The sequence below is a fragment of the Castor canadensis genome, chromosome 14 (genome assembly GCF_047511655.1).
Source record: "Castor canadensis chromosome 14, mCasCan1.hap1v2, whole genome shotgun sequence".
NCBI classification, from domain to species: domain Eukaryota; kingdom Metazoa; phylum Chordata; class Mammalia; order Rodentia; family Castoridae; genus Castor; species Castor canadensis.
Window position 1 is genome coordinate 65668444 of NC_133399.1, and position 22193 is coordinate 65690636.

At 43.1% G+C, this 22193-nt stretch overlaps 1 protein-coding gene across 6 annotated transcripts in view; it reads right to left on the reverse strand.

The window, feature by feature from the left end:
* Positions 1-18500, reverse strand: part of Rbpms (RNA binding protein, mRNA processing factor) — a 155373-nt gene extending 136873 nt beyond the window's left edge. For 3 of the 6 annotated variants that reach the window (XR_002212921.2, XM_020172634.2, XM_020172631.2), the window contains exon 1: positions 18335-18500. Coding sequence is in view for 4 of the 6 variants with exons in the window: in XM_020172634.2 (XP_020028223.1) it covers positions 18335-18400 (66 nt within the window). In the remaining 2 variants the exon portion in view is untranslated. Of the gene's footprint in view, positions 1-11642; positions 11856-18334 lie in introns of those variants that run through there. The other 3 variants (XR_012441465.1, XM_074054692.1, XM_074054691.1) reach the window with 2 other exon arrangements.
* Positions 18501-22193: the final 3693 nt, after the last annotated feature.

Below are 22193 nucleotides of genomic sequence, written 5' to 3' on the forward strand. Positions count from 1 at the left end.
AATGGAATACTTTAAAAGGTGTTTGAGTGTGTCAATGAAGTTGGAACTTACCCACTAACCACAAGGATAAAAATGCTGGTGTTCATCTGTGTAGAGCTCTACTTTCATATAAATCAAAAAAAAATTTTTTTTCTTTTTTTTTTTGGTGGTACTGGGTTTGAACTCTGGGGCTCATGCTTGCTAGGCAGGCACTCTACCACTTGAGCTACTCCACCACCCTTTTTTTGTGTGGGGTATTTTTGAGACAGGGTCTCCAGAACTAATTTCCTAGTCTCGCTTCAAATTGAGATCCTCCAGATCTCTGCCTCCTGAGTAGCTAGGATTACAGGCATGAGCCACCAGAATCCAGCTACACAAAATCTTTGATGAAAGGTTTGATCAAGGAACCACCAAATGTTTTCAGATGCTGCCTGAATGACTGTGGAAGGGGACTCTGCCAAGAGTGCTGAATGGACCCAGTTGTGGGTCTGAGGATCTGACTGAGTCCACAAAGTGCAATGGAAAAGGAAGGAAAGACTACACTGTCAGATTTTCTGACACTAGAAGCTCTGTAACTGGGTGACCTGTCTCTTTGATCAGAAATTGCCGCATGACTCACCAGAGTCTGAGGCAAGCCCCATGTCTCAAATTCCTCTCTCTGTGAAGACAAACTCCTGAGAGTTCCAGAGTAAGAGACTTTTAGATTCCCCAGAATACAGTTCTCTGAGGAAAGCGTCCTGCTCTTCAGTCCATTCTAACAAGACAGTCTGAACTAGCTGCATAGACAGGTACACACATCCAGGTTTTGTGATTTATTTACTATTTCCCAGAGCAAGTTGTTCAATTCATCAAGCCTCATTTTCTCACCTGCAAATTAGGACTGATGATGTCTGGTAGCTACCTGGCAGTGTGGTGAGGATTAAGTAACACACATGCAGTGAGATCAAAATACCCAGAACAAAGTGAAAAAGGGGGCCCTTGTCTCTCACTAATGATACTGTCCCTTCATTCACAGCACTTACCCGTTTCTAATTCTGTATTTACTGTCTACGGCCATACCACCCTGAACGCGCCCGATCTCGTCTAATTCTGTATTTACTTACACTTTTAGTTGTTTAATATACACTCTGTCACTACCCTCAAGGACACTGCCAGTTTGCTGTTCACTGTAGCACCAGGGCTTCATACAGAAGTGGTTTAATGTCTTTGGAATGACGATCGCCTAGACACACCAAGATTCACTGTCCAAGACTAAGCGCCACCATGACTGACAAGAAGCAAAATAACGAATGCAGTTAAGGGGACAGAGCCAGAGAGAATAATGCTTTATTTTTCCAGCATCTGAACAGATTGCATGGCCTTGCAAGCCAAGGAGACCCCTGACACTCCCCCTCTTCAGGAAAAAAAGTTTAAAAAAGAGAAAGAAAAGACTTAGCATATTTGCATTGGGTTTTAGAGATGTCTAACTTTCTACCAGTTTGCGTATCTAACAGTAGTCACCCACGGAACAGGCCTATTTGAGAAGTCAATGACATAAACAACTAAATATTCTTTAATATCCCCAAATACGTATCAGTCATTTACTCAAAATTAACAGTCAAATAAGGCATCTCCCTGCCCTATGTTCACTGTGAACTGCTCCCCACCCAGGACTCATTTCTTTCTATCTATTTAATTCTTCTTCCATAATGCCTGCTTTACCCGGGTCTACAATGACCTCTCTTTGAACTTCAGAGCCCTCCTGTCTTAATGCACAATGCTATCCATGTATATTAGATCTCATGTTATTCCCCCCACTGTTTCCTGAGTTCACTGGGGTCTTTCCAAGTAGGCAGGAAACCACTTCCACATCCCCCAGAAAGGCCAAGACAATGCCAAGCTCTCAGTCCACCTTCAACAAACACCAGTGACAGTACCCCAGGGGAGATCCACATCCTCCCCACTTACTGATGCTCTCTTCACCAGCTGTCAACCTGAATCAAGGACTCCAGAAAAAGCAGACACACACTTCTTTGCCAACAGCTTCCAGTTCCTTTGAGAAAGGTGCGAGGATGCATAAAAATTCAGTATTTCATGAGCTCGATGGGATTTTCCCTGAAACACTGTTAGAGTAAATGCTGAAAAGTATGCAAATTCCACTCATCTACAACAAACAGGATGAGTCACAACCGAGGTTTCCATTACATCTGTTCATTTCCTACAGTCACACTCAAACAACATGTGTGCCCTCTTTGTGGAGGGCGTGCACTCTGCAGAATGTTCTGGTAACAATTAAGGAGGCCTGTAAGCTGAGGTTAATGTGACTGCCTCCTACATGGGGAGACCTGAGCTGCCCTCCTTCAGCAGAATTTGACTCTTGGTATGTTGTGGGCATCCTTGGTGCAAATGGCCCCTCTGGGGAGGACAAGAATGCCCTGAAAGGTTGAGGAACCCGTGTGGTGGCTTCTGCACTTGAGCGCCAGGCTTTTTCCTCTTCAGTTGGGAGGGGAAGAAAGGGAGCATTTTCACAAGTACATGTACATTGTGATTAGTACAAAACAGAGAGCTCTGCTGATTTTAATGTAACTTCCAGGCACATAACTGGTTCCTGACCAAAGTGCTAAAATTGTCTCTGTCCTCAACTCAAGGGCAAATCAACCAGAAAAGAAGAGAACAAGGACAAAACACACTGATTCTAAGACAAGCTTCCACACTGCAACGTTTATAAACTAGGATGCTTCTTACAATACAGTTTAACTGGTAGTGTTATTGGTTTATCTAGCATATGTTAGAGTTGATTCAATGAAATTACTTCTGCACATACACACAGAAGTCTTGCCCTCACAATCAGACACTAATAGCTGGGCAAACACAACACCTGGTACATATGAGCTCAGAAAGTGTTGACTTTTCATGTGTTCTCCAGAAATTATCCTCTAACCATTGTACTGCCTATCAAACTATCAGAAACAACAAGCAATGTCTTCAGATGGGGTTTACAAACCCAATATATAACAATCAGGTGTCCCTGTCAGGTTGGACTACTGCTCATGAACCACAGACAGAACACAAATGTGGAAAACACCACTGTGAGGCAGCACCTTTGCAACACGTACAAACCACAGGTGCAGAGCACAGGAAAATGGGCCTGCTGACACTCTTGGTGGGAGTACAAGTCAGTACAGTGCTTCTAGAGAAGACTTGGTGGTAAACAGCCAATGTCCTTAAAAGAATGCGTGCTCTTTGACCAGAAATTCCACTTTGAAGACTTTAAGCTAAGGAAATCACAGAGGGTGTGTGTACACACAGATTTAGGGGCGATGTATGATGAGCACCCGTGGGTACCAGAAAGCTGCAAACAATTCCATGCCCGATAAGGAGTGGGTTAAACACATGAAGGCACAGTCACACCATGAAGAACTAAGTGTGGCAGCAGAAAGACAGCCACCAAATGAAAAGACATTCATAGCAATGTGGAGTGAAAAATATCAAATGCAAAGCACTTAGGTAATTGTTGTTAAAATCTGTGTGTGGGGAAGGGTGTGTGTACACACAGATGCATCCAAGGTATTGACACTGGTTGTGGGGGATATAAAATTTTCTTTCCTTTCTTTTTTAATTTTTACACTTTATTGCATTTTATTGAGACAGGGTCTCACTACATAACCCAGGCTGGCCTTCAACTGGAGATCTCTTGCCTTGTCTCTGGAGTGCGAAGACAGGAGAAAGCTACCACACCCAGCCTTACAATTTTCTTCCTTTTTTTCTGTACCTGTACTTTCTTCTTCTTTTTTTTTTTTGTTAGTAAAGCAGGAGAGATTATTAAGATAGAAAAGCATAACGTGATAGAGTTCATTCAAAAGAGTTAAAGGGGGAGAGTAGAGCTCCCGGAGTTAAGGAGGCTTCTCAAGACAGAGTACAGTGTGCTTTTACTTTCTCTGAGGAGACAATAAGACAATATGTGAATTAATCTGCATATTAAAAGACTATTTTAAAAAACAAAAAACAATGGAACACAACTTAGACACAATTTAATCCAATTAGATGAATCAACGATTTAAGGATCTTTCTGTTTTCAATGCTGAATGTCAAATAAATCAAAAACCTAACGGATTTATTATCTTTCTTTTAATTTCTAAAATAGAAGCAACATTTTACAATTCTTCCTTTGAGAAAAGTTGGAAGAACCAAAAGAAGTAAGTATGTAACGGCTTAACATATGCAAAAAATATACAGGAGAAAAATCTTTGCTCCACACAGATGCTCTTCAGTGGCCCCTTGCGGAAGTGACTACAAATTTCCAATACAAAAACAAAAAATACCCAAATATCCTAGAGTTTGGAAGAAAAAGAAACACCTCAAAGCTTTAATCACTACCTTAAGCTTACTCTTTATCCAGTCCCTGTGGAGTAATTCACTAACTTCTAAGGCTGCAGATTAACTCGTTAGAGGAGGGGAGGTAGGGAAGGCATTTATGGCAGTTTTCAGACTGTAACTTCGATTTGGAAAATAAAATGCTCATTAGGTTTGTAGAGAGATTTCAGAAGGAATGGAGAACCCAGCAAACTGCTGAATTTTCATTACCACATAAGGAAGAATAAGAATAACATTTTTTTATTGACTTCAAGGGTCTAATCGTGAACCATGATATTACAACAAGAGAAGCAAGCAATTTTCATATCCATTATAGACCCAATGGGGTTCTTGAACAGACAGGAGAGGTAGATAATGGTCAAAACATGGGAGTGTAGCTCAGTGGTAGCACACATCTTAGCATGCCCAAAGGCCCTGGGTTCAATTCCCAACAGCAAAAAACAAAACCCAAAGACCCTCAAACTCCTTAGCTTTACATTATCAAAATCAGAAAGTCAAGAGTATTTCAAAACCCCATACACGTGCATCTTTCTTTCCTTGCCAGACTTATGTTTTTCTTTGTAAGATTCAGAGTCAGCAGGCTGGGTGCACTATGACCAAATGGCAACAGATGCTGGTCCTGTAAAGGGCAAGGCACTTCCCTTTGATCATCTAAGAACATGGAGAGACTAGACAAACACTGCCCATCAGGACATTTTCACCTTGAATGTGAAGAAGCTATAGAAAGAGCAGCTCTGCCACAACGGATGTAACTCTGGTGTTCTGCACCATGCTTGGAAGGCTAACAAACTGTTCTCTCCGCAAAGAACCAACACTTGAGTACCATTATTCTGCCTCAGAACGTCGGACAGTGGTAGGTAGCTTAGAGTGGATCCCACTGATATTTATCTTTTCTTTTTAAAATTATATATACACACTCCAAATATATACACATACCAAACATACACACCCCAAACATATACTTAAAACTCCAAATGGATCTGTGTGATATATATTTTCATATTTTTTAAAACTGATTAACTTACTACATTAATCTTTCTCAAATTAACAGTCTAAAAATGTGTTGAGGACTGGGACTGTAGCTCAGTGGTAGAGCACAGTGCTTGCTAACAGACCCTTGGTTCAATCCCCAGCACAGTAAATATTAACAACAATAACAACAAAATTTAAAATATATTAAGAAAATTAGGAAAATCTAGCAACACTTCAGATACTGGGATTTTCTACAAGAAAATCCTATAAAGTCTGGCATTTCCAATGACCAGGTCTCTTTTAACAATACTGTACCTCTGGCTTCATGTTTAAAACAGCCTTTCAGAATATTTAGTCATAAACAAAACTCTTTCATAATGGGATGTGAGTGGCTGCTTTAATTCCATCTCTGTAATTCTATACCCCAGCCCAACACACACACTGCCCACCAAGCATGTCAGACAGCATTTCTAAAACTACACTTGCAATAAAAAGCCTAAAGCCAATGTAGTAATGTTTTATCTGTGAAAAGATGTTTTCATTTTCAACAGAAAACTAAGCAAACCACAAAATAATTTTCAGCAAAATGTGTTTCTAATTATTAGTAAGAAGATTTATATTCTTGTAAAATAAAATGATGTGCTGATGTGCTGGAAGAGTTCATTGCTGCAAGTCAGCAAGAATTTGCAAAGGCAAAATAATTCTGATAAGACATAATCACTTAGCTAGCAATATAAATTCAGGGTCCCACTGTACAAATATGATATAAAGAATGGTCACTCTGAAGTAGAGAGAGAGAGAAAGAGATCTGTTCAGCACAGGGCAAGTAGACATTTCTGGATTATGGGTCTACTATCTTAATAACCCAATGATTATAAATCCCTTCTTTGTTAATCTGGAGACTACCTATTATAGACAATACCCACTGTGGGGTAGTTTAGATTTAGAAAAAGACAGTAGATAACACAGTAATGCAAATTTATTTACATAATATTTACAAGCAAATCATAGCACCCAAACTTATTGATGAGTAGATCATACAAAATCCCTTTCTTTGGCTTTCCCTATTTTGTTTGTACTTCTGCATCTTGCTCTTGCAAGAGAAGGCTGAAAGCCTAAGAAAAAAGCTAAGTGTCACACTGGGTGTTATTCTGCCCAACCAGCGCTTTCTTTCCCCTTGGGGGTAGGAAGCCTTGCCTTCCCGAGGAACCACGCCGGCCCTCCTCTTGCATTTCTTTGGCTTTCACAGTGGGTGTTGCCTGGTACTTTAGGCTCTCAGGAGGGTGTTCAGGGAGGGATCTTCTCCTTTCTACCCTCCTCCAAGAGAAGAGCTAAATGGAGATTCATTTCCGAGCTCTGGTTTTCTGCATAACCCCTCCTCAAAACACAAAGACTCAGGATGGGCTTAAAGAGTCCTTTTGTTTAGCAAGGGTCATTTCCTGCAGTTAACTTACACCCACAAACTCCCACCCAGTTCTCAGGGAGAGGCACTGATTTGCTTAGTAAGAAAACAAAACAATGGCAGGTATGAAAATGAGGCATCATTAAATCTTTTCTAATACAAAAAAGAGCTTCTATAGTCCAGTGCTTCCTTAACTTTTCCTTATTTTGTTAAGATAATCAATAATTTAACAAATGAAATAGAGATAAGATCTACAGGGCTTACACTTAAAAGGCTGAACACCACCACTGCTACTTCCCCCTCACCAGGAGTGTAACTTGGCAATGGGAAATGGAAAGTGGAAAGATGGGCATTCTGATCCTTTTAGGATGTGGCAGGCATTGTCCACCCAACTTTACCTTTTAGTTAAGGAAACTCAGGCTTTGAAGACTTATCAACGATAAGCAGCTCAAGTGACTGGTCATAGGTCCCAGAGAACACAGAAGATACTAAGATAATAATACTGGCAAGTTGGTTAAGAATTGACTTCTCCACGGATTTACAAACCACTGGTTCTAAGATTAGCAGATGATGAAAGTGCTAAAAGCTTGCTCAAGGTCAGACACAGATATAAATGTGAGGAAAGGCCTCATTTACATGAGACTTGTCAGTCTGATCTCCCAGGTAATGGTCGTGTAGAGTCATCTGTTCCGCTTTCTAATGAAAAGCACAAACAAAAAAAGTCTGTAAGGCTGACGAGTAAGTGTGGCATGAATTCGAAAAGCACAGATCCGACTCCCAATACAAAGGGGCTTAAAGGCTGAATCTATCCACCTAAAGACAACACTATCCTGAGTTACATACTTTTACCTTCTAGGCAAAAGAAAGTGTACTGAGCTTGAGGCTAGACTAAACCAAAAGACCACAAGTGGTAGGTAAGGCTACCTCCCACTCAATTGCACCTGTGTTATTAACATTAACCCTGGCAGCTCAAGTCACATCTGCAAAACAAGAATAGTTCACCTTGCCCTACTTTTATGTGTAAGTTCATTCGCTCCATGCCAGGGCTGCATTTCGGTGGACTATGTACTAGATTTCCATTCTAACAGACAAAAAGAAAGAATTCTTTTGTGTGCAAAACAGTTAGCCTACCCCTATGAGATATTAACACTTACCATCCAAGCAAAATTTCTGACTTAAAGGACTGTAAGATGCTACTTGTGCTTTATTATGTAATAAAGTAGAGATGGGTATTCAGAAGTGATCTTCTAGGAGGCATAAATATTAAAATTTCACCTGAAAACTGTTGAAAAGGCCTTATGACAATGCAGTATATCAACGTTTCAGTCTTCTGACAGGTTGGTTCGTATTCATTTCACAAATAAATGTATTGGGCAGTTCTGGGCATTGTTTTAGGCACTGAGGGTTTCAAAGTATCAAATTAAATAAAATTTCCCTGCTGCCAGGGAATTACATTCCAGAGTACACGGTAAGTACAATAAGCACACTGGGCAGTGTGAAGAGGTATAACGCGGAAAACAAATGGACATGATACTAGCTGGGAATGTAGTGCTACTTTTAAAACTTTTTGGAGGTCACAGGTCTCTCTGGGATGACAACTGATTAGATCAGGATGAATGACAAGGATGCAACTGAGTATAGCGCTTTCTAGGCATACAAAACAGCAAGCACAAAGGCCCTGAGGCAGGAACCAGTTTGGCAAATTGGAAATATCAAAACAAGCCCAAGCAGCTGAAGCACAATGAATGAAACTGATTCTTGGCAGAGCAGGTCAGCCAGCCAGCCAGCCAGCAAGGCCCAGACCACATAAGCCCTGTGTGCCACTGGAAAATTTTAAGGTCCCATCCACCAGCTGCAAAACCTCAGACAAATTACTTAGACTCTCAGAGCCCCAGTTTTCTCACCCCTGCACATGGGATGGTAACAGTTCATTTGGTTCGTTAAAGAGCCATGCTGAAAGTATAGCAAAGAGCACTCAGTGGCAGAACACTTGCCTGGCATGTGCAAAACAATGGCTTTGATCCTCAGCGCCACAATTTAAATAAAAAAAGACACTAGATCCAAAAATGTTGAATTAACATGTAAAAATCCTACGTGTTTTTGATTGATTGATTGATAGTACTAGGGATTGAACGCCTCAGGCCTCAGGCTTGCTAAGCAGGTACTCTACCACTTGAGCCACTCCACCAGCCCTTCTTTGTGTTAGGTTTTTTCGAGACAGAGTCTCTCAAACTATTTGCCCTGGGCTGGCTTTGAACCGAGATCCTTCTGCTCTCTGCCCTAAGTAGCTAGGATTACAGGCGTGAGCCACTGACTTCACATAAGTACTTTTTAAAGATTGATTATATTTGAATTTGCACCTATCTTCAATTCTCCCTCTGATTTATTTACACATACTGAAGAAAAAAAAACATTGAAAGTGAAATTTGGAGATTCTGAGAAAGAAGAAATTGAGCTTAGAAGAGTGCAGAGGGGAGAGGGCAAAATCAGAACAATGGATTATTGGCCCAGTAGTGGCTGAATGGATTCCAGCACTCTGCTGGAATTTTCTTGTTCCTTCTACTCCGATAAGCAAGGTCCTGAAGAGACAGCCAAGTACAGTACCAATAGTTTTGGTCCCCATTCACCCAGCATCCAAGGGCAGGCACAGGCCGGAAGTGCAGTTCTCCCTCCGCCCACCCTCCCTCTCCCCAAGCACATCCTGTCAGTTTGGAAGAATACTGCATTTAAAAACAGATGCCTCTGGAAACTCACACATTCCAAGTCCTGTAAATCACACATGCCGCGCAAAGCAATTACACTTTTGTAGCACTTCCCCTCTGAGCGCAAAGGAAATTCTGCTACTTCAGTAATAAGCTAGCACTTTCTGTACACCTTCTCCCAAGAGGCCTCAACTATCCAGTCTCTAGGTGGGCAAAGGGGAATTTTCACAAAACAGGATCCTGTGTTTTCAAAATTATAATCTTTAGAATTTCTCTCAGGATAATGTAGGCCACCCTGCCAGCATTATCTACCTAATGACAAAAAAGAATGTGGGAAAATCAGAGGACCCCATTATTAAAATTCAACTCATGAGAAATAAGGATTTCATTGCAAATAGAAGCTGGCTTCTACTGTCACAGGTTGGTGAGAGGGACCTCAATTTTGAGACTCAAGACTTCTCACCCCTTTGCAAAATCCCAGGGGATTAAACTGGGGGGAGGGGCGCTTCTAAATTTGTGTAACAATACGGTCTTACAGCCTGGAATTTGGGTCTATCTTCCTAGTCTGACCGGCATTTATTATTGCCATTTTGTTTTCTTCTTTGTCATTCCACGTATTGTACTTCATAAGGTTTGCAGCAGGGTTAAAAACCTACAAGTTCCTGCACTCAGTTCAGTAGACGCTTAGCTGGGTCTTCAAAATAATAATAATAATAATAATAAAAAGGGAAAAGCCTAAATTGCATAAAGTGAAAATCTGACCCACAGAACAGATGGTTTTGGATTGCAGGTCAAAGGTATGTTCTATTATCCCTCCCCCCCAATAAAGTAGGAAAAAAAAATAGAAAAAAGAACAAAGCAACCTGAAGAAATTTTGGAGTTTCTCTGGACTTTATGGTAAACATGGTCTCTCTTGTAGGAAAGGGTTGGAAAAAGAAAAGTTGGAGAAATAAATGCCTGTAAGTTCGTGACAAATTTAGAGGAAAACAAATTCCTGAAACTCTGATGAACAAAGAAGATGAGAAATACACACCAAGTTCTCCCCCATCCAACTTTCTAATGGGTAAATATATCAAATACTATTACAACTATGCAGTTTCTATGTAATGCATCCTTTGTCCCCAAATTAAAGAGAATTTTTTTTTTAATGTTTCAATTTCCCATTCCCCCAAAACTTTTTTTTGATGGTACTGTGGTTTGAACAAGGCCTCACACTTGCTGGGCAGGCGCTCCATCCCTTGAGTCATGCCTCCAGCCCCAAAACACTTTTTTATATGGCTTCAAATGTAGGTAAAGTTTCTTTCTTTCCTTGCTGACTCTCGAAGGGTTTTCTAGGAACTAGAAATTCAGTTTTCTGGACACTCTTTGCATGAACCACGTTTTCAATTACCACCTATATATGAATTGGTCTGAAAATCAGTATTTCAAGATCTGACCTTTTCTGTGCACCTCAACATCTTTACTTCCTGGCTGTTTTTTTCTTTCAATTCTACAAATACAACCACCACTTAGCTAGTTATCCAAAAGGAAAGCCCAAGATACTTTAAGGCTTTCTCTCCTGTACACTTCACACTTTCCAAGACTGTGAATCCGTCTCTGCCGCAACTCCCACTGCCTCATACTTTGAGACATGAACGCTCTCAGCAGCAGCCTCACAAATGGTCCTCAATTTTTCCAATGTCCCTTCTATCCCCTTTCCATTGGGAAGTCCCAGGATGTCACCTTTTGCCACACATCCACCCCAGCTCTTCATCAGAGGACAGAGTTTGACTTCTTAGCCAAGCTGCCTCATCATCTGCTGGCCTATGGCCCCCTCCTCAATTGCCTTTCTCTTCCCCCCTCCTCTCTCTCCTGCCTTGCTTGCTAGGTTTTCTTGAGCCTCTTGTGTATTCACATGGAGTCCACTCCCAGCCTGGAACATCTCCCCAGTATCTCAACCTGTCCTCATCCATCAAAGACCTCATTCAAATTCAGCTCCAATGTTGCCTTTTCTTTCTTTCTTTGACATAACTCCATCACCCTCTCCTCCTGGGAGGATGCACTAGTTCTCAACTCAACCATCCTCCTCAACCTTCCCCATGCTTTATTAGACCTATTTGTTTACCCAGGCCCATTCTCATTAAACTGTGGCACCTTACCTCTCCTAGAGCCAGAATCCAAATGTGAAGGCCCTAGTCAATAACCCGACCTTGCAGTGTCTCAGTTGATTCCCCATAAAATGAAAATTAAAATACCTGCATTAAGTGTGCTGGTACAGGCCTGTAATTCCAGAAATGGGGAGAGTGGAGATTAGGCAGGAGGATGAGAGCTCCAGGACAGTCTGAGCTATATAGCAAGACCTTTTTCTCAAAAACCCAAAAACCAGAGCTGGAGGCATGGCTCAAGTGGTAGAGGTCCTCCCTGGCAAAAGCAAAGTCCTGAGATCAAACCCCAGTCCTGCCCCACCCTGGAAAAAAAAAAAGAGAGAGAGAGAGAGAGAGAAAACCTGTATCAGCTTGATGTGAGGATGAAGAAAACAATGTCCGTCCGGTGCTCAGTCACTACATGGCCCACAGAAAATATTCAGGAAGAGTTAGTGGTTATTTCTTCAGTGAATAGATAAAAAGATTTCTGAAATTTACTTAAGCTAAATTACTTCAGTATTCCTCTTTTCTGCTATTGGCAACACTGACAAACTGGGGGACTTTGTTTTCATAAGCTTGAACACATACTCTTCAGTCAGCCTCAAGTTCCAGGTTGTGTCAAGCACCCTCACACACCACCCCCTACACACACACACACACACACACACACACACACAGAGTTGCTTAAAATATTCTCCTGGTGCGCATTCAAGATAGGGATGTGAGTGTGAGAAGTTATTCCCAAGTCATTCCCATAAATAAGCTCATCTCCATCAGGGTCTGATACTGACATCCTCGTATCAACACATCAATTTAAATGCCTGGTCCTCGGGGCTTCCAGCCCACTAAGCTATGCAGCCACTTTTGCTCCAGCCATTAAGGCGCTCATTCTCCTCATTCCTTTCTGCGTTTTTTTTTTCTTTGACCAAGGCAAGTGCTGTTCAAGAGGAACATTTGCATTCCCTTTCTCCTGCCCCCAGGCAGACACTAAGGTGCCAAATGAAACTGAACACAAACATTCCAAAGTGGCTGTCACACAGAGCAGGCTTGTTTGGGAACACAGGGAGCTCCCTCCTTGCCCTTCCACCTAGGAAAGCTTCCGGAAGCCCAGGGCCAGAAGGTCAAATGGCATTCCACAGCAGCAACCAAATTCTAACACTGAGAACCCAGAGAGATGAGTGGCTATTTGATGGACCAGGTACACTCACCTGTGCCAGCAAGCTCTGGATGAAAGATGGAAAGAGATCATTCCCAGTGGGTCCATTTAGGACTTCTCTAAATCCCCAGGGAGCAAGGGATCCTCAGTATTAAGCAAGCCACTGCTTTCTAACAGCTCACCGACACAAACTCAGTCATAACCTTACCTATAAGGATATGGCGTATGTTTACAAATTATATTTAGAAATAATTTCATATATATATGTGGGGGTGGTACTTACCTGGTTCTGGGGTACAGTCATTGGTGGTATTGAGCATTGTGACTATTATAAGATGGGATACATCTTTTTTTTTTAAGTACAGGAGTTAAATGGAGATTAACAAAGTACCTCCTGGAATCCTGAGGAAAAATCATCTCTACGGGGTGGGCCATTGGGCGATGGCACGGCACAAAAGTGTGGGCAAAATTTGGCCTTGAATTCTGCCTTGAAAGCAGCTCAGGCTGGGACAAAAGAACAGAAGAGGAAGAAAGCAGGTGAACCACAGGGTTGGCAGAGTACAGAGGTGTGTCAGGGCAAATCCTGAGTGTCAGCAGTGCTGAAGGTTTAGGATATGACAAGACCCAGCTGTGTGGTATAAGGATGGATTGAGAAAGGATATTACAACAAGGAGAGCAGCTGAATATCACCAAAATGATCCAGGACAAAGGAATGTGTAAGACAGGTATCAGAAGAACAGCAATGAGGCAAAAAACAGACCTGATTCCTGCAGCCAGGCTTGTGCACAAAACTAAATGTGACCAACCTGACGCTTGTGACACCTACACAGATCACAAAAGAATTTAATAAAATCTTCAAAGCCGAAAGGCACTTCATTATTTATGTGCCTTTTAGAAAATGTAAGCAATTAACAATTGTCTGTGACCCAACAATTACATAAATTTTATTTACATTTGGTTTAACATACACATTTAGAATAACTGGCCTCTAATCTGCTCTTCCCATTTAATGTTTTGAGAATCATCCCCTCAATAAAAATATAGTCTTTAAAACATCTGGAGCCACAAGAAACTAAGAGGCAAGGACAGATCTACAGGAAGCATGACAACACCTTGATTTCAGATTTCAGGTCTCCAGAACTATAGGAAATAAATTTGTTGTTTTTAAACACACACACACACACACACATACAGGTTTATATTAATATACACATGATAAGCTTTTCTCTTCAAGAGCATTGCCTTTAATGATTGCATAATATTCCCTTACTGGAATTATATGATATACTCAGCAGTTTCCTTCTGTTAGACCCAAAGTCTGTGAATTTTCACTCCTGTAAGTAACTCTGCAATAATCATTCCTATAAATAAATCTATATTGTGCCCTACTTCCTTAGTAATTTCCTAATAACACAAGTGTGAAATTGAAGGGCTGGACTCTATTTTGATATGTAATGCCCAAGTCCTTCAGAAACTCTGTGTCGATTTGTTATCATCACTGCATGTAGCAATTTATAACCCCATCACCAGAACTGATCACTTTTATCCTCAAAGCAAAAATCAGTATGAACCTACAAATGTAATATGGGAAGCACTCCAAAAAAGAACCCCAGCCTCACCTAATCTATGCACCCCCCAAAACTAAGATGCAATATGCATAGGGTTTGTCAGGAGATTACAGAGCTACTCTGGAAAAATAACTCAAAGTGCACACCACATTGGCAGACGTCTTGCAACATCACTGTATTATGAGGTCACTACACTTTCATCCAAATCACTGTCACCAAATCCTAGTCTATGACTGAAATAGAACTTTATTGTATGAAATTTCATTTGTAGTAACAGAGGCTCCAAACTTAGCTTGGCTAAATGTACAAAATCATTCTGTACCTTCCCAAAGTCATCGTGTAATCTTAGCGCTCAATAAGGTTGTCACATCACTGACATTAGCCTTTCCCATGCCAATTATTTAAAAAAAAATTTTTTTCTTTACAACTCCAATACTTTCGCAAAACTACTAAGCACTTTAAAAGAAAGAATGTGAAGTAAAAAAGCCTCTGAAGATCTGGCTTTATATGATTTCTGCCCACCACCTGCCAAACATCTTTTTGATCAATATTCCAACAGTAAGTACCAAGTTTTTGGCTTCTACAGTTTAATTTCTCTTTAAATTGCTTTGACTGAACTGACTGGTACTCTAAACTGCTTCAGTGTAGTAAAATGCCTGGTGTAAGTCAAGTGTAATCAGCCTGAAAAGCACTCCATGACAGGAATAAAATAAAATTAAAACCAAATTACATATCATCTGATTTCCAAAAAAAAAAAAAAAGAAATTTCTGTGTAGAAAATTCAGTGATCAGCAAATAAATTTCTACCTATAAGACAGAAAAGGTCGATATATCTGACTATATTAAAACATGAAAATAGATAAAACAAATAATTATGGGTCTATTACTTATCAAAGTTAATAAAGTTGAATCATACAATTAAAGGCAAATCTTAGGGATTTTTTTTTTTCTGAGATAGGGTCTCTCTGTGTTGCCCCGTGACTTCCCATCCTCCTGCCTGAATTATTTTATTAATTGTAAAATGATCTGAGAGCCTGCAAATATACATATAAATCTTGTTAGTGTCAGATTCCAGTAAGATTTTGACAACTGGGTTTCTTTAGACAAACAACCTGCATAAGAACACACATATACAACACACCAGATGTGTTATCTCTCATCCACAGTTGCCTAGCAAATCTTAAGGTTATTCTCTGTTAAGGGCTATCCAATCTGCACAAATTCTCAAAAACTTCCCCATCTTAGAAAAATTCTCCTCAACCCTGGGCCATTCACTGTACACCACTGGAGCCAAATACGCACAAGCTATTAGTATCTCTCAAACAGGGTTAAAATAATGGATGACAAAGAGGACCTTCGTTCAAAAATAGAATAAAAATCTCAGATTCTCCAGTGTGGTAGGAAGCCTAAACCCCTGGTGATCTAGGAAATAAACTATTTTCTCTTCAGGATGATTGAACTCACTTTCCCACGTCAATTCTCTGGCCACCAGAAGTTACAAGCAAACACATTTTTCCTCTTGTCATTATGTATATATACATGTTATATGTATGTGTGTTCTGTTTACTGGAGTCCACTGCCAAGGCTTTTAAACAAATTGCTGATCCATGGGTGGGCAGGGAATAGGTCCAACGGAGTGGTTTAGTACATTAATGGGACTCACCGAATAACCATATTTATTTTACTTGTGGCACTCAGGGTTAGAAAAAAAAGAGCTTAGGAGACTTTGAAAAACAAAGTAGAAACCAAGGACAAGGATTTGTGCCCCTGGATCATTCTGGCCAATTTTCTTTCCCTCAATTTCTAACTGTATAAACCTCTACAGCCAGTGGTCCACGCCTGTAATCTCAGTACTGAGACAGGCAAGACGACTGCAAGTTCCAGGCCTGTCTGGGCAACTTAGCACGGTGTCTCAAAACAAAATTTAAAAACGACTGATAGAATAATTCAGCATGTGCTTGCCTCGCATGTGTGAGATCCTCGGTTCAATGCCCAGTGATCAAAAAATAATGATAATAAAAAGAAAAGAAAAAGAATTAAATAAATAAACCTCACTCTTCATGGTGCATCTATTTTGTACACTCCACCTTGTTTATGAACTTGGGTTCTGAAATCTTATACCTATCTTGTTTTACAAATAACAAGTATTTTGCTAAAAACCACTAACACCTTCAACAGGCACAAGCCATTCCTACCTGGAAAGGAACGGTCATAGCAATGGGACAAAAGACAGAAAACTGTCCATAGGTAGCCCATGGCCAGATTTATTGTATGCAAGTTCACATTAACACAGAGACATGTCAAGAGGAAAATGTGACTTTATAAAATTTTAAGTTAAGTGGGCATGGAAGGAGACAAACCTATTTTGCTACTTGCCAAAATCATAAAAGTAAATACATAACACTTTCCTTTTTTCAGACTATCTTTTTCTGTTACAAGTTTTCTCAGTTGTGTGGATGGAGAAAGATGGTTTTACACAAGACATGCTTGCGCCCTTAGAAGTTAAGATGTTGCCAATCTTAACCAAAATCGGTTTCTGAAGCCATGATTTACTTTGAGGGGTTAAGTGAATTGGTTAAATATAGCAAGGTTTCTAAAACAACAAACTTGCCATAATTTAAAAAAAATTTAGTGGTCGGAAAAATAAATTGAAAAGCAGCAGGTGAGGACCAAGAAAATAGTGGAACTTTCAATTCAAGTCTCCACTTCTTTGAAAAGGAAATAGCGCTATTCCTACACTTGTAATTATAAAACAAGCACGTAAACTACTTGCTAATAAAAGAGGCAATTTCCTAAGGTCAGAGCGGCTTACTGCAATTCACCGACCATACAACTGCGTCAAGAGGAAAATCTTTTATCTTATTTTGCATTGTTTTTGCATAATCTCAGGTCTGTCCTGTCTTCCCTATTTAAATAGTTCCCATTTTATAGAGGATAACATGCAGAGGTCTTGGGTGCATTGATGAATTCCTCTGCGATTTTTGGTTTCACTCTCAGGATTTTAGTTTGCACACAAACACAGGGTCTCAACAACAATCTCCCCACCCTATCAGCGTTAGAATCGGTTTGCCTTCTGTGTCCACCCTCTTTATAAAGATGCAATACCTGTTAAGAACGCCTTACAGGTTACACTCTTGTAGCGTGCTTAAGAACTGAACTCCGTGGGATTCCCAAAAGTAAAAAAAATTGCTGTTTCTTGACCTCCAGAAAGTCTTTTGATAGGATATCACAAATATCCTAGCTCCAAGCTTCGGAAACATTTGCTCAGGAGCCCCCTATCCCCACACTTACTAAATTTTGTTTCCGCCGCCGCCAAACTTTCTTAATCATTATTTTGGATGCATCCCATCAAATTTATGCTGAGAAACCAAAGCCCCATTAAAACATCCTCGATGAGCATTTGGTGAATTGTTGGGAGTTTTAAAACCCTTTTTTTCCTGCTCCCCCCGCGCCGCGCCGCGCCGCGCCGCGCCCCGCCATTCCGCATCGCCCCAAAGTTTACAAAAGCCGAGGTTCGGGGGTCTTTGACTCATCAGAGAAGAATGTGGCTGATGGGTTATCTATTAATCCAAAATGTCTCAGCTAGAAAGCTATTTCACCCAGAACTTCTAACACTAAAGGGAGGGAGGGCGACTGGGGCAGCTTTCAACGAGAACTTTTCCCCGAGTTTCTTCCTCCCTTGCCCACCCCCACCTTCCCCGCCAAGTTCCAGCCCCAGGCGGAGGGCTAAGTCCTGACCCTCCCGGTCCCAATCATCTGAGGTCACCCAGGAGTCAGCTCTTGTTCCTCTTTTTAAATCCCGGGCAAACAAAGCTGAGCACTGTAGTTACAAAAGTCACCAAAAAGTCCTCAAAGTTACGCAATGTTAGGCACGCAGACACGCGTGGCCCCCCCCCCAAAAAAAAAACACATGCTCCCAGAGAGACCGTCCCGGGGCCACCGTTCTGGCCGCTGAGCCTTGGGGGCCAGGGCAGTCCCCAAACCGTGATCGCGGCGCCCCGGGGACCCGCGCCCCGCCGGTTCGGCGCCCGCACTTCCGACCCGGGTCGCGCCCGCCACCGCACCGAGCCGGTCCGTACCTCTTCCTCCTGAAGGTTGGCCTCGTTCGGGGTGTTCTCCTTCTCGGCTTTGCCGCCGTTGTTCATCTTCCCGGTGCTTCCTCGCCGGGAGCGCTGGGGCGCGGGGCGGGCGGGCGCCGCGGGCTGCGGGGCTGGAGCCGGGCAGCGGCGCGTCGGGCTCGGGCTCCCGCTGCGAGGCGAGGCGAGGCGGCGGCCCGCGACTCAGGAAGTGCGAGGGAGACCGGGCAGGGCGCGGGCCGAGACTCCCGGGATCCGCGGGGACCGCGGGGACGGGAGGAGGAAGGAAGAAAGGATGGGGCGAGGGCGCGCGTCCCGGGACTGAGCCCCGAGAGTTGGGCTTGGGGGTGGCTGCTGCTGCCTGGGCTTAGCGACTGCTGCGGGAGAGGACGAGGGGTGGCCAGAGAGGAAGAGGAGGAGGAGAAGGAGGAGGAGAAGGAGGAGGAGGAGGAGGTGGCGGTGCGGGGCGCGGGCCGCGGTGGGACGCAGGGACCCGAGAGCCGCTGAGTGCGCGCTCCTGGCAGGCTCTGGGAAGTCCGGGATGGAGCAGCCTCCTTTCTGTCGCTTCCTCCCTCCCCTCCCTGTCCCCTCCCCTCCCTCCCTCCGCCCTCCCTGGGCTTGGGCTGCGGGCTCCAGCCCGAGCGGCGGGACGGGCACCGCGAAGCCCCCCGCGGGAGGAGGGGCGGCCCCGCGGCCGGATGGCGCGCGCAAGGGAGGCCCGGCCGGAAGCGGCGACCCCAGCCCCAGCCCCAGCCGGCGGGGGATCGCATGGCCGGGGACCCTGAGGGAATCAACCAGGTCAGCTCCTCCCGCTGCCCCCGGCCCCGGGGACCTCGGGGACCCCGACCCGAGTACGCCCTCAGTTGGCCCCTCGTGTCCACGCGCGTGGGCTTGGAAAGGGAATTCGGGGAACCAGGCCTGCCAGTGCTACTTTTGTTTGCTTTTTTGCGACGGATTTGCACCCCTCTCTCCCGGGTCAGTACCAGTGGACACCCCCCCACCCCCAGCACGCAGCTTGAAATGACAGTATGAGAGAACGCAAGTGACACCGGGGACAGACCACTGTAGGCTGGCTTTTTCAGGACATGACTTCAAACGCACTCCAAATGCTTGGGCCCTAGGAAAGCTCGCCTGGCTTCCCCGCACCGGCTCGGCTGCTGCGCTCTAGGCTTCCGGTGGCCCCTGTTCTGACTAGCCCGGCCCTCACCAGAGTGTTCTGGAATCCTTTGTTTACCTGGCCGGCTCCCTCTGTCTTCAGAGAGCCCCTTCCTGGAGTCCAAGACCGTGCCCTGTCTAGCTTTTTAATCCTCTGGCTACTTAAATGGGCTACCTGGTGTATAGTAGGCACTCAATAAATACTTGTTGGTGAAATGACCATTTCTCACGGCTGGAGGTCAGTGTAGATGATCCCCGACGGTCAAAGCACCAAATCTTCACATCCGGTGGCACCGGAGCCTCAGAAAGACCCAGAGCTTCTGTTTCCTCCTCTGTGAAAGGGGAGTTGTATTTATCTCACAGGGTTTTAGGGGAAGATTTTTTTTTTTCCCTAGCTTTAGAGAGCATTTCCAATACTGAATCATTTAAACTTGACTGCTACAAACGTAAAAATTTTAAACTCCATGTATCAGTAGACCTAGCCACAATCACAACTTCTAGTTATTTACTTGCTAACTTAATTATCTCTCCCGCTCCTCCCCCCATCATTCCTTACCCTGCAGTGCTTTAAGGACTGCTGGGGATGGGGTGGAGGTGGCTGGTGGAAATTGGAGATAAGGGCCCTGCCTTCAGGGAGTTGAAAGTGGTGTTGTGGAGACTCAAAACAACTCCACAGCAACATAATGGCAGAGTCCTGTTTCAAATTATGAAAGCAAAACACACAAACTTTTTTTGGCTTTAAAGGCGTTATGAAGAGAAAAATCAGTAGTGATACTTGGACTTACTTGTTGAGCTTTTTCTTTGGGGTCTGGAAATTGGGGGGAAAAAAGTTTCTGTAGGAAAAAAAGTTTTCCTTTAATTGCTGTCATTATGTCATTGTTCTCCATAGGAAGAAAAGTGTGTCCTGGAGGGAAATAAACAGTCCATCAAAACTGCAGTTGCAGACGCTCAGAAGAAGCAAGTCTACTTAGAATTAATTTGGAAACTTTGTCCTCATTTCATACATTGGGTGTGTTCATTGGCGGCTTTTCCTGCTGCCAGCTTCTCCCCCAGTTACAGGAGGAACCACGAGGGGGCACTGTCTCCCTGAGCAATAGCTGAGTGGTGGTCTTGGGCCCCTGTGCTGGCCAGTAATGGCAGACCCTCCTTGGCCATTCTTGCCAGTTACTGAATACACTACAGAAAGTCATTGTTTTGCTGGGGCCTGGCAAGGGTCCAAGAAAAATGACAATTAAGCAAGCTGATGGTTCCAGTCAGAGCCCACTTAGGAGAAGGTGGAATAGGTTGTGTGATTTCAGGATGCTGGGAGAACCTCCTCCAACCTCACCCAGGGAAAAGTGGCTTAATTCCAAATGTTGAACCCAATTCTTTTGTCTTTAAGCCAAACCGGGACTTTGTCCATTGTTAAAAGTCAGAAATCTCTGGAATAAGAAACAAAAATAAGTTCCATGAGAGGAAGCCTTGTCTGGCTTCATTGTTGTCTTTCAAACATCTAGCCAGCGCCTAGCACATAGGCACGCTATTATTTTTGCATGATAAGCACGTAAGTTCTCTCAGTTACTGGTTCTGAGGCTTGGACCTTGTGGGATCCTTTCATGGTCCAGGAGGGAGGACTGAATTAGTGGAGGCATCTTAGACTGGACACCTCCCCCACAGGGTCCCTAGGCAGAGTCAGGGCAATGGTCTTCATTCATTACTTTGTAGAGTGCAGTGCCTACATGTAGATCTTGCACAGAATGGGACAACTTGTGAGATTTTAAGAAATAAAAGGCAAGCCAGCATGGTGGCTCACTCGTGTAATCCCAGCTACTAGAGAGGCAGAAATTGGGAGGATCAAGGTTCAAGGCCAACCTGGGCAAAACGTTAGCAATACCCATCTTAAAATAAGCTTGTAGCTGCCATCCCAGCTACAAGGATCTGAACAAAAACTTAAGACCTTATCCAAAAAATAACTACAGCAAAAAAGGGCTGGAGGTGTGGCTCAAGTGGTAGGTACTTGCCTAGTAAGTGCAAGGCCCTGAGTTCAATCCCCAGTACTGCAAAAAATAAAAATAAAAGGCCAAATCCCACAATTGTGTTACCATATCAGGCAATAAAGATATCAAGACAGCAGAGATACCTGTAGTAGACTGTCGGTGGGGAGAGTGAAATGCAGGTGTCTCAGCAGAGGGTATGAGGATAGGGCAATCTGTTGGGGAGAAAGAGATTCCTGTTAACTGTCTTTTCTATGAAGAGTGTTGTAGACTTATTTGCAGGAAAAAATCAGGTAACCTGTTACCAACAAAACCCAAGGAAAAGCTATAAATAGACTTCCACTATTTATAAAACTTTGTGACTGAGGGGAGTGTGTGTGTGTGTGTGTGTGTGTGTGTGTGTGTGTGTGTGTGTGTGTGTAGTGGAGGGAGAGGAGATGTACATTCAGCCAGGCTATAAATGATCTTTATGACTTGTTTACTACTTCAAAGAAAGAAAGTTTCAAGAGTGAGTACTCCTCAGTAGCGACAGTTTCCAGGCATACTAAGAATTATAAGAGTACAAAGGGATTTTATATCCTGGAAAAATTGGGCTAATGACCAAGAAACATCTGCCCTCTCCCCTACCCACTGCCCTCCCATATTTCTGTCTGGTCTACAAGGTTACATGCCAGATTGAACGGAAAATATTGTATGCACCTGTAGTTTTTATTACTCATCACTGTTTCTCTGGC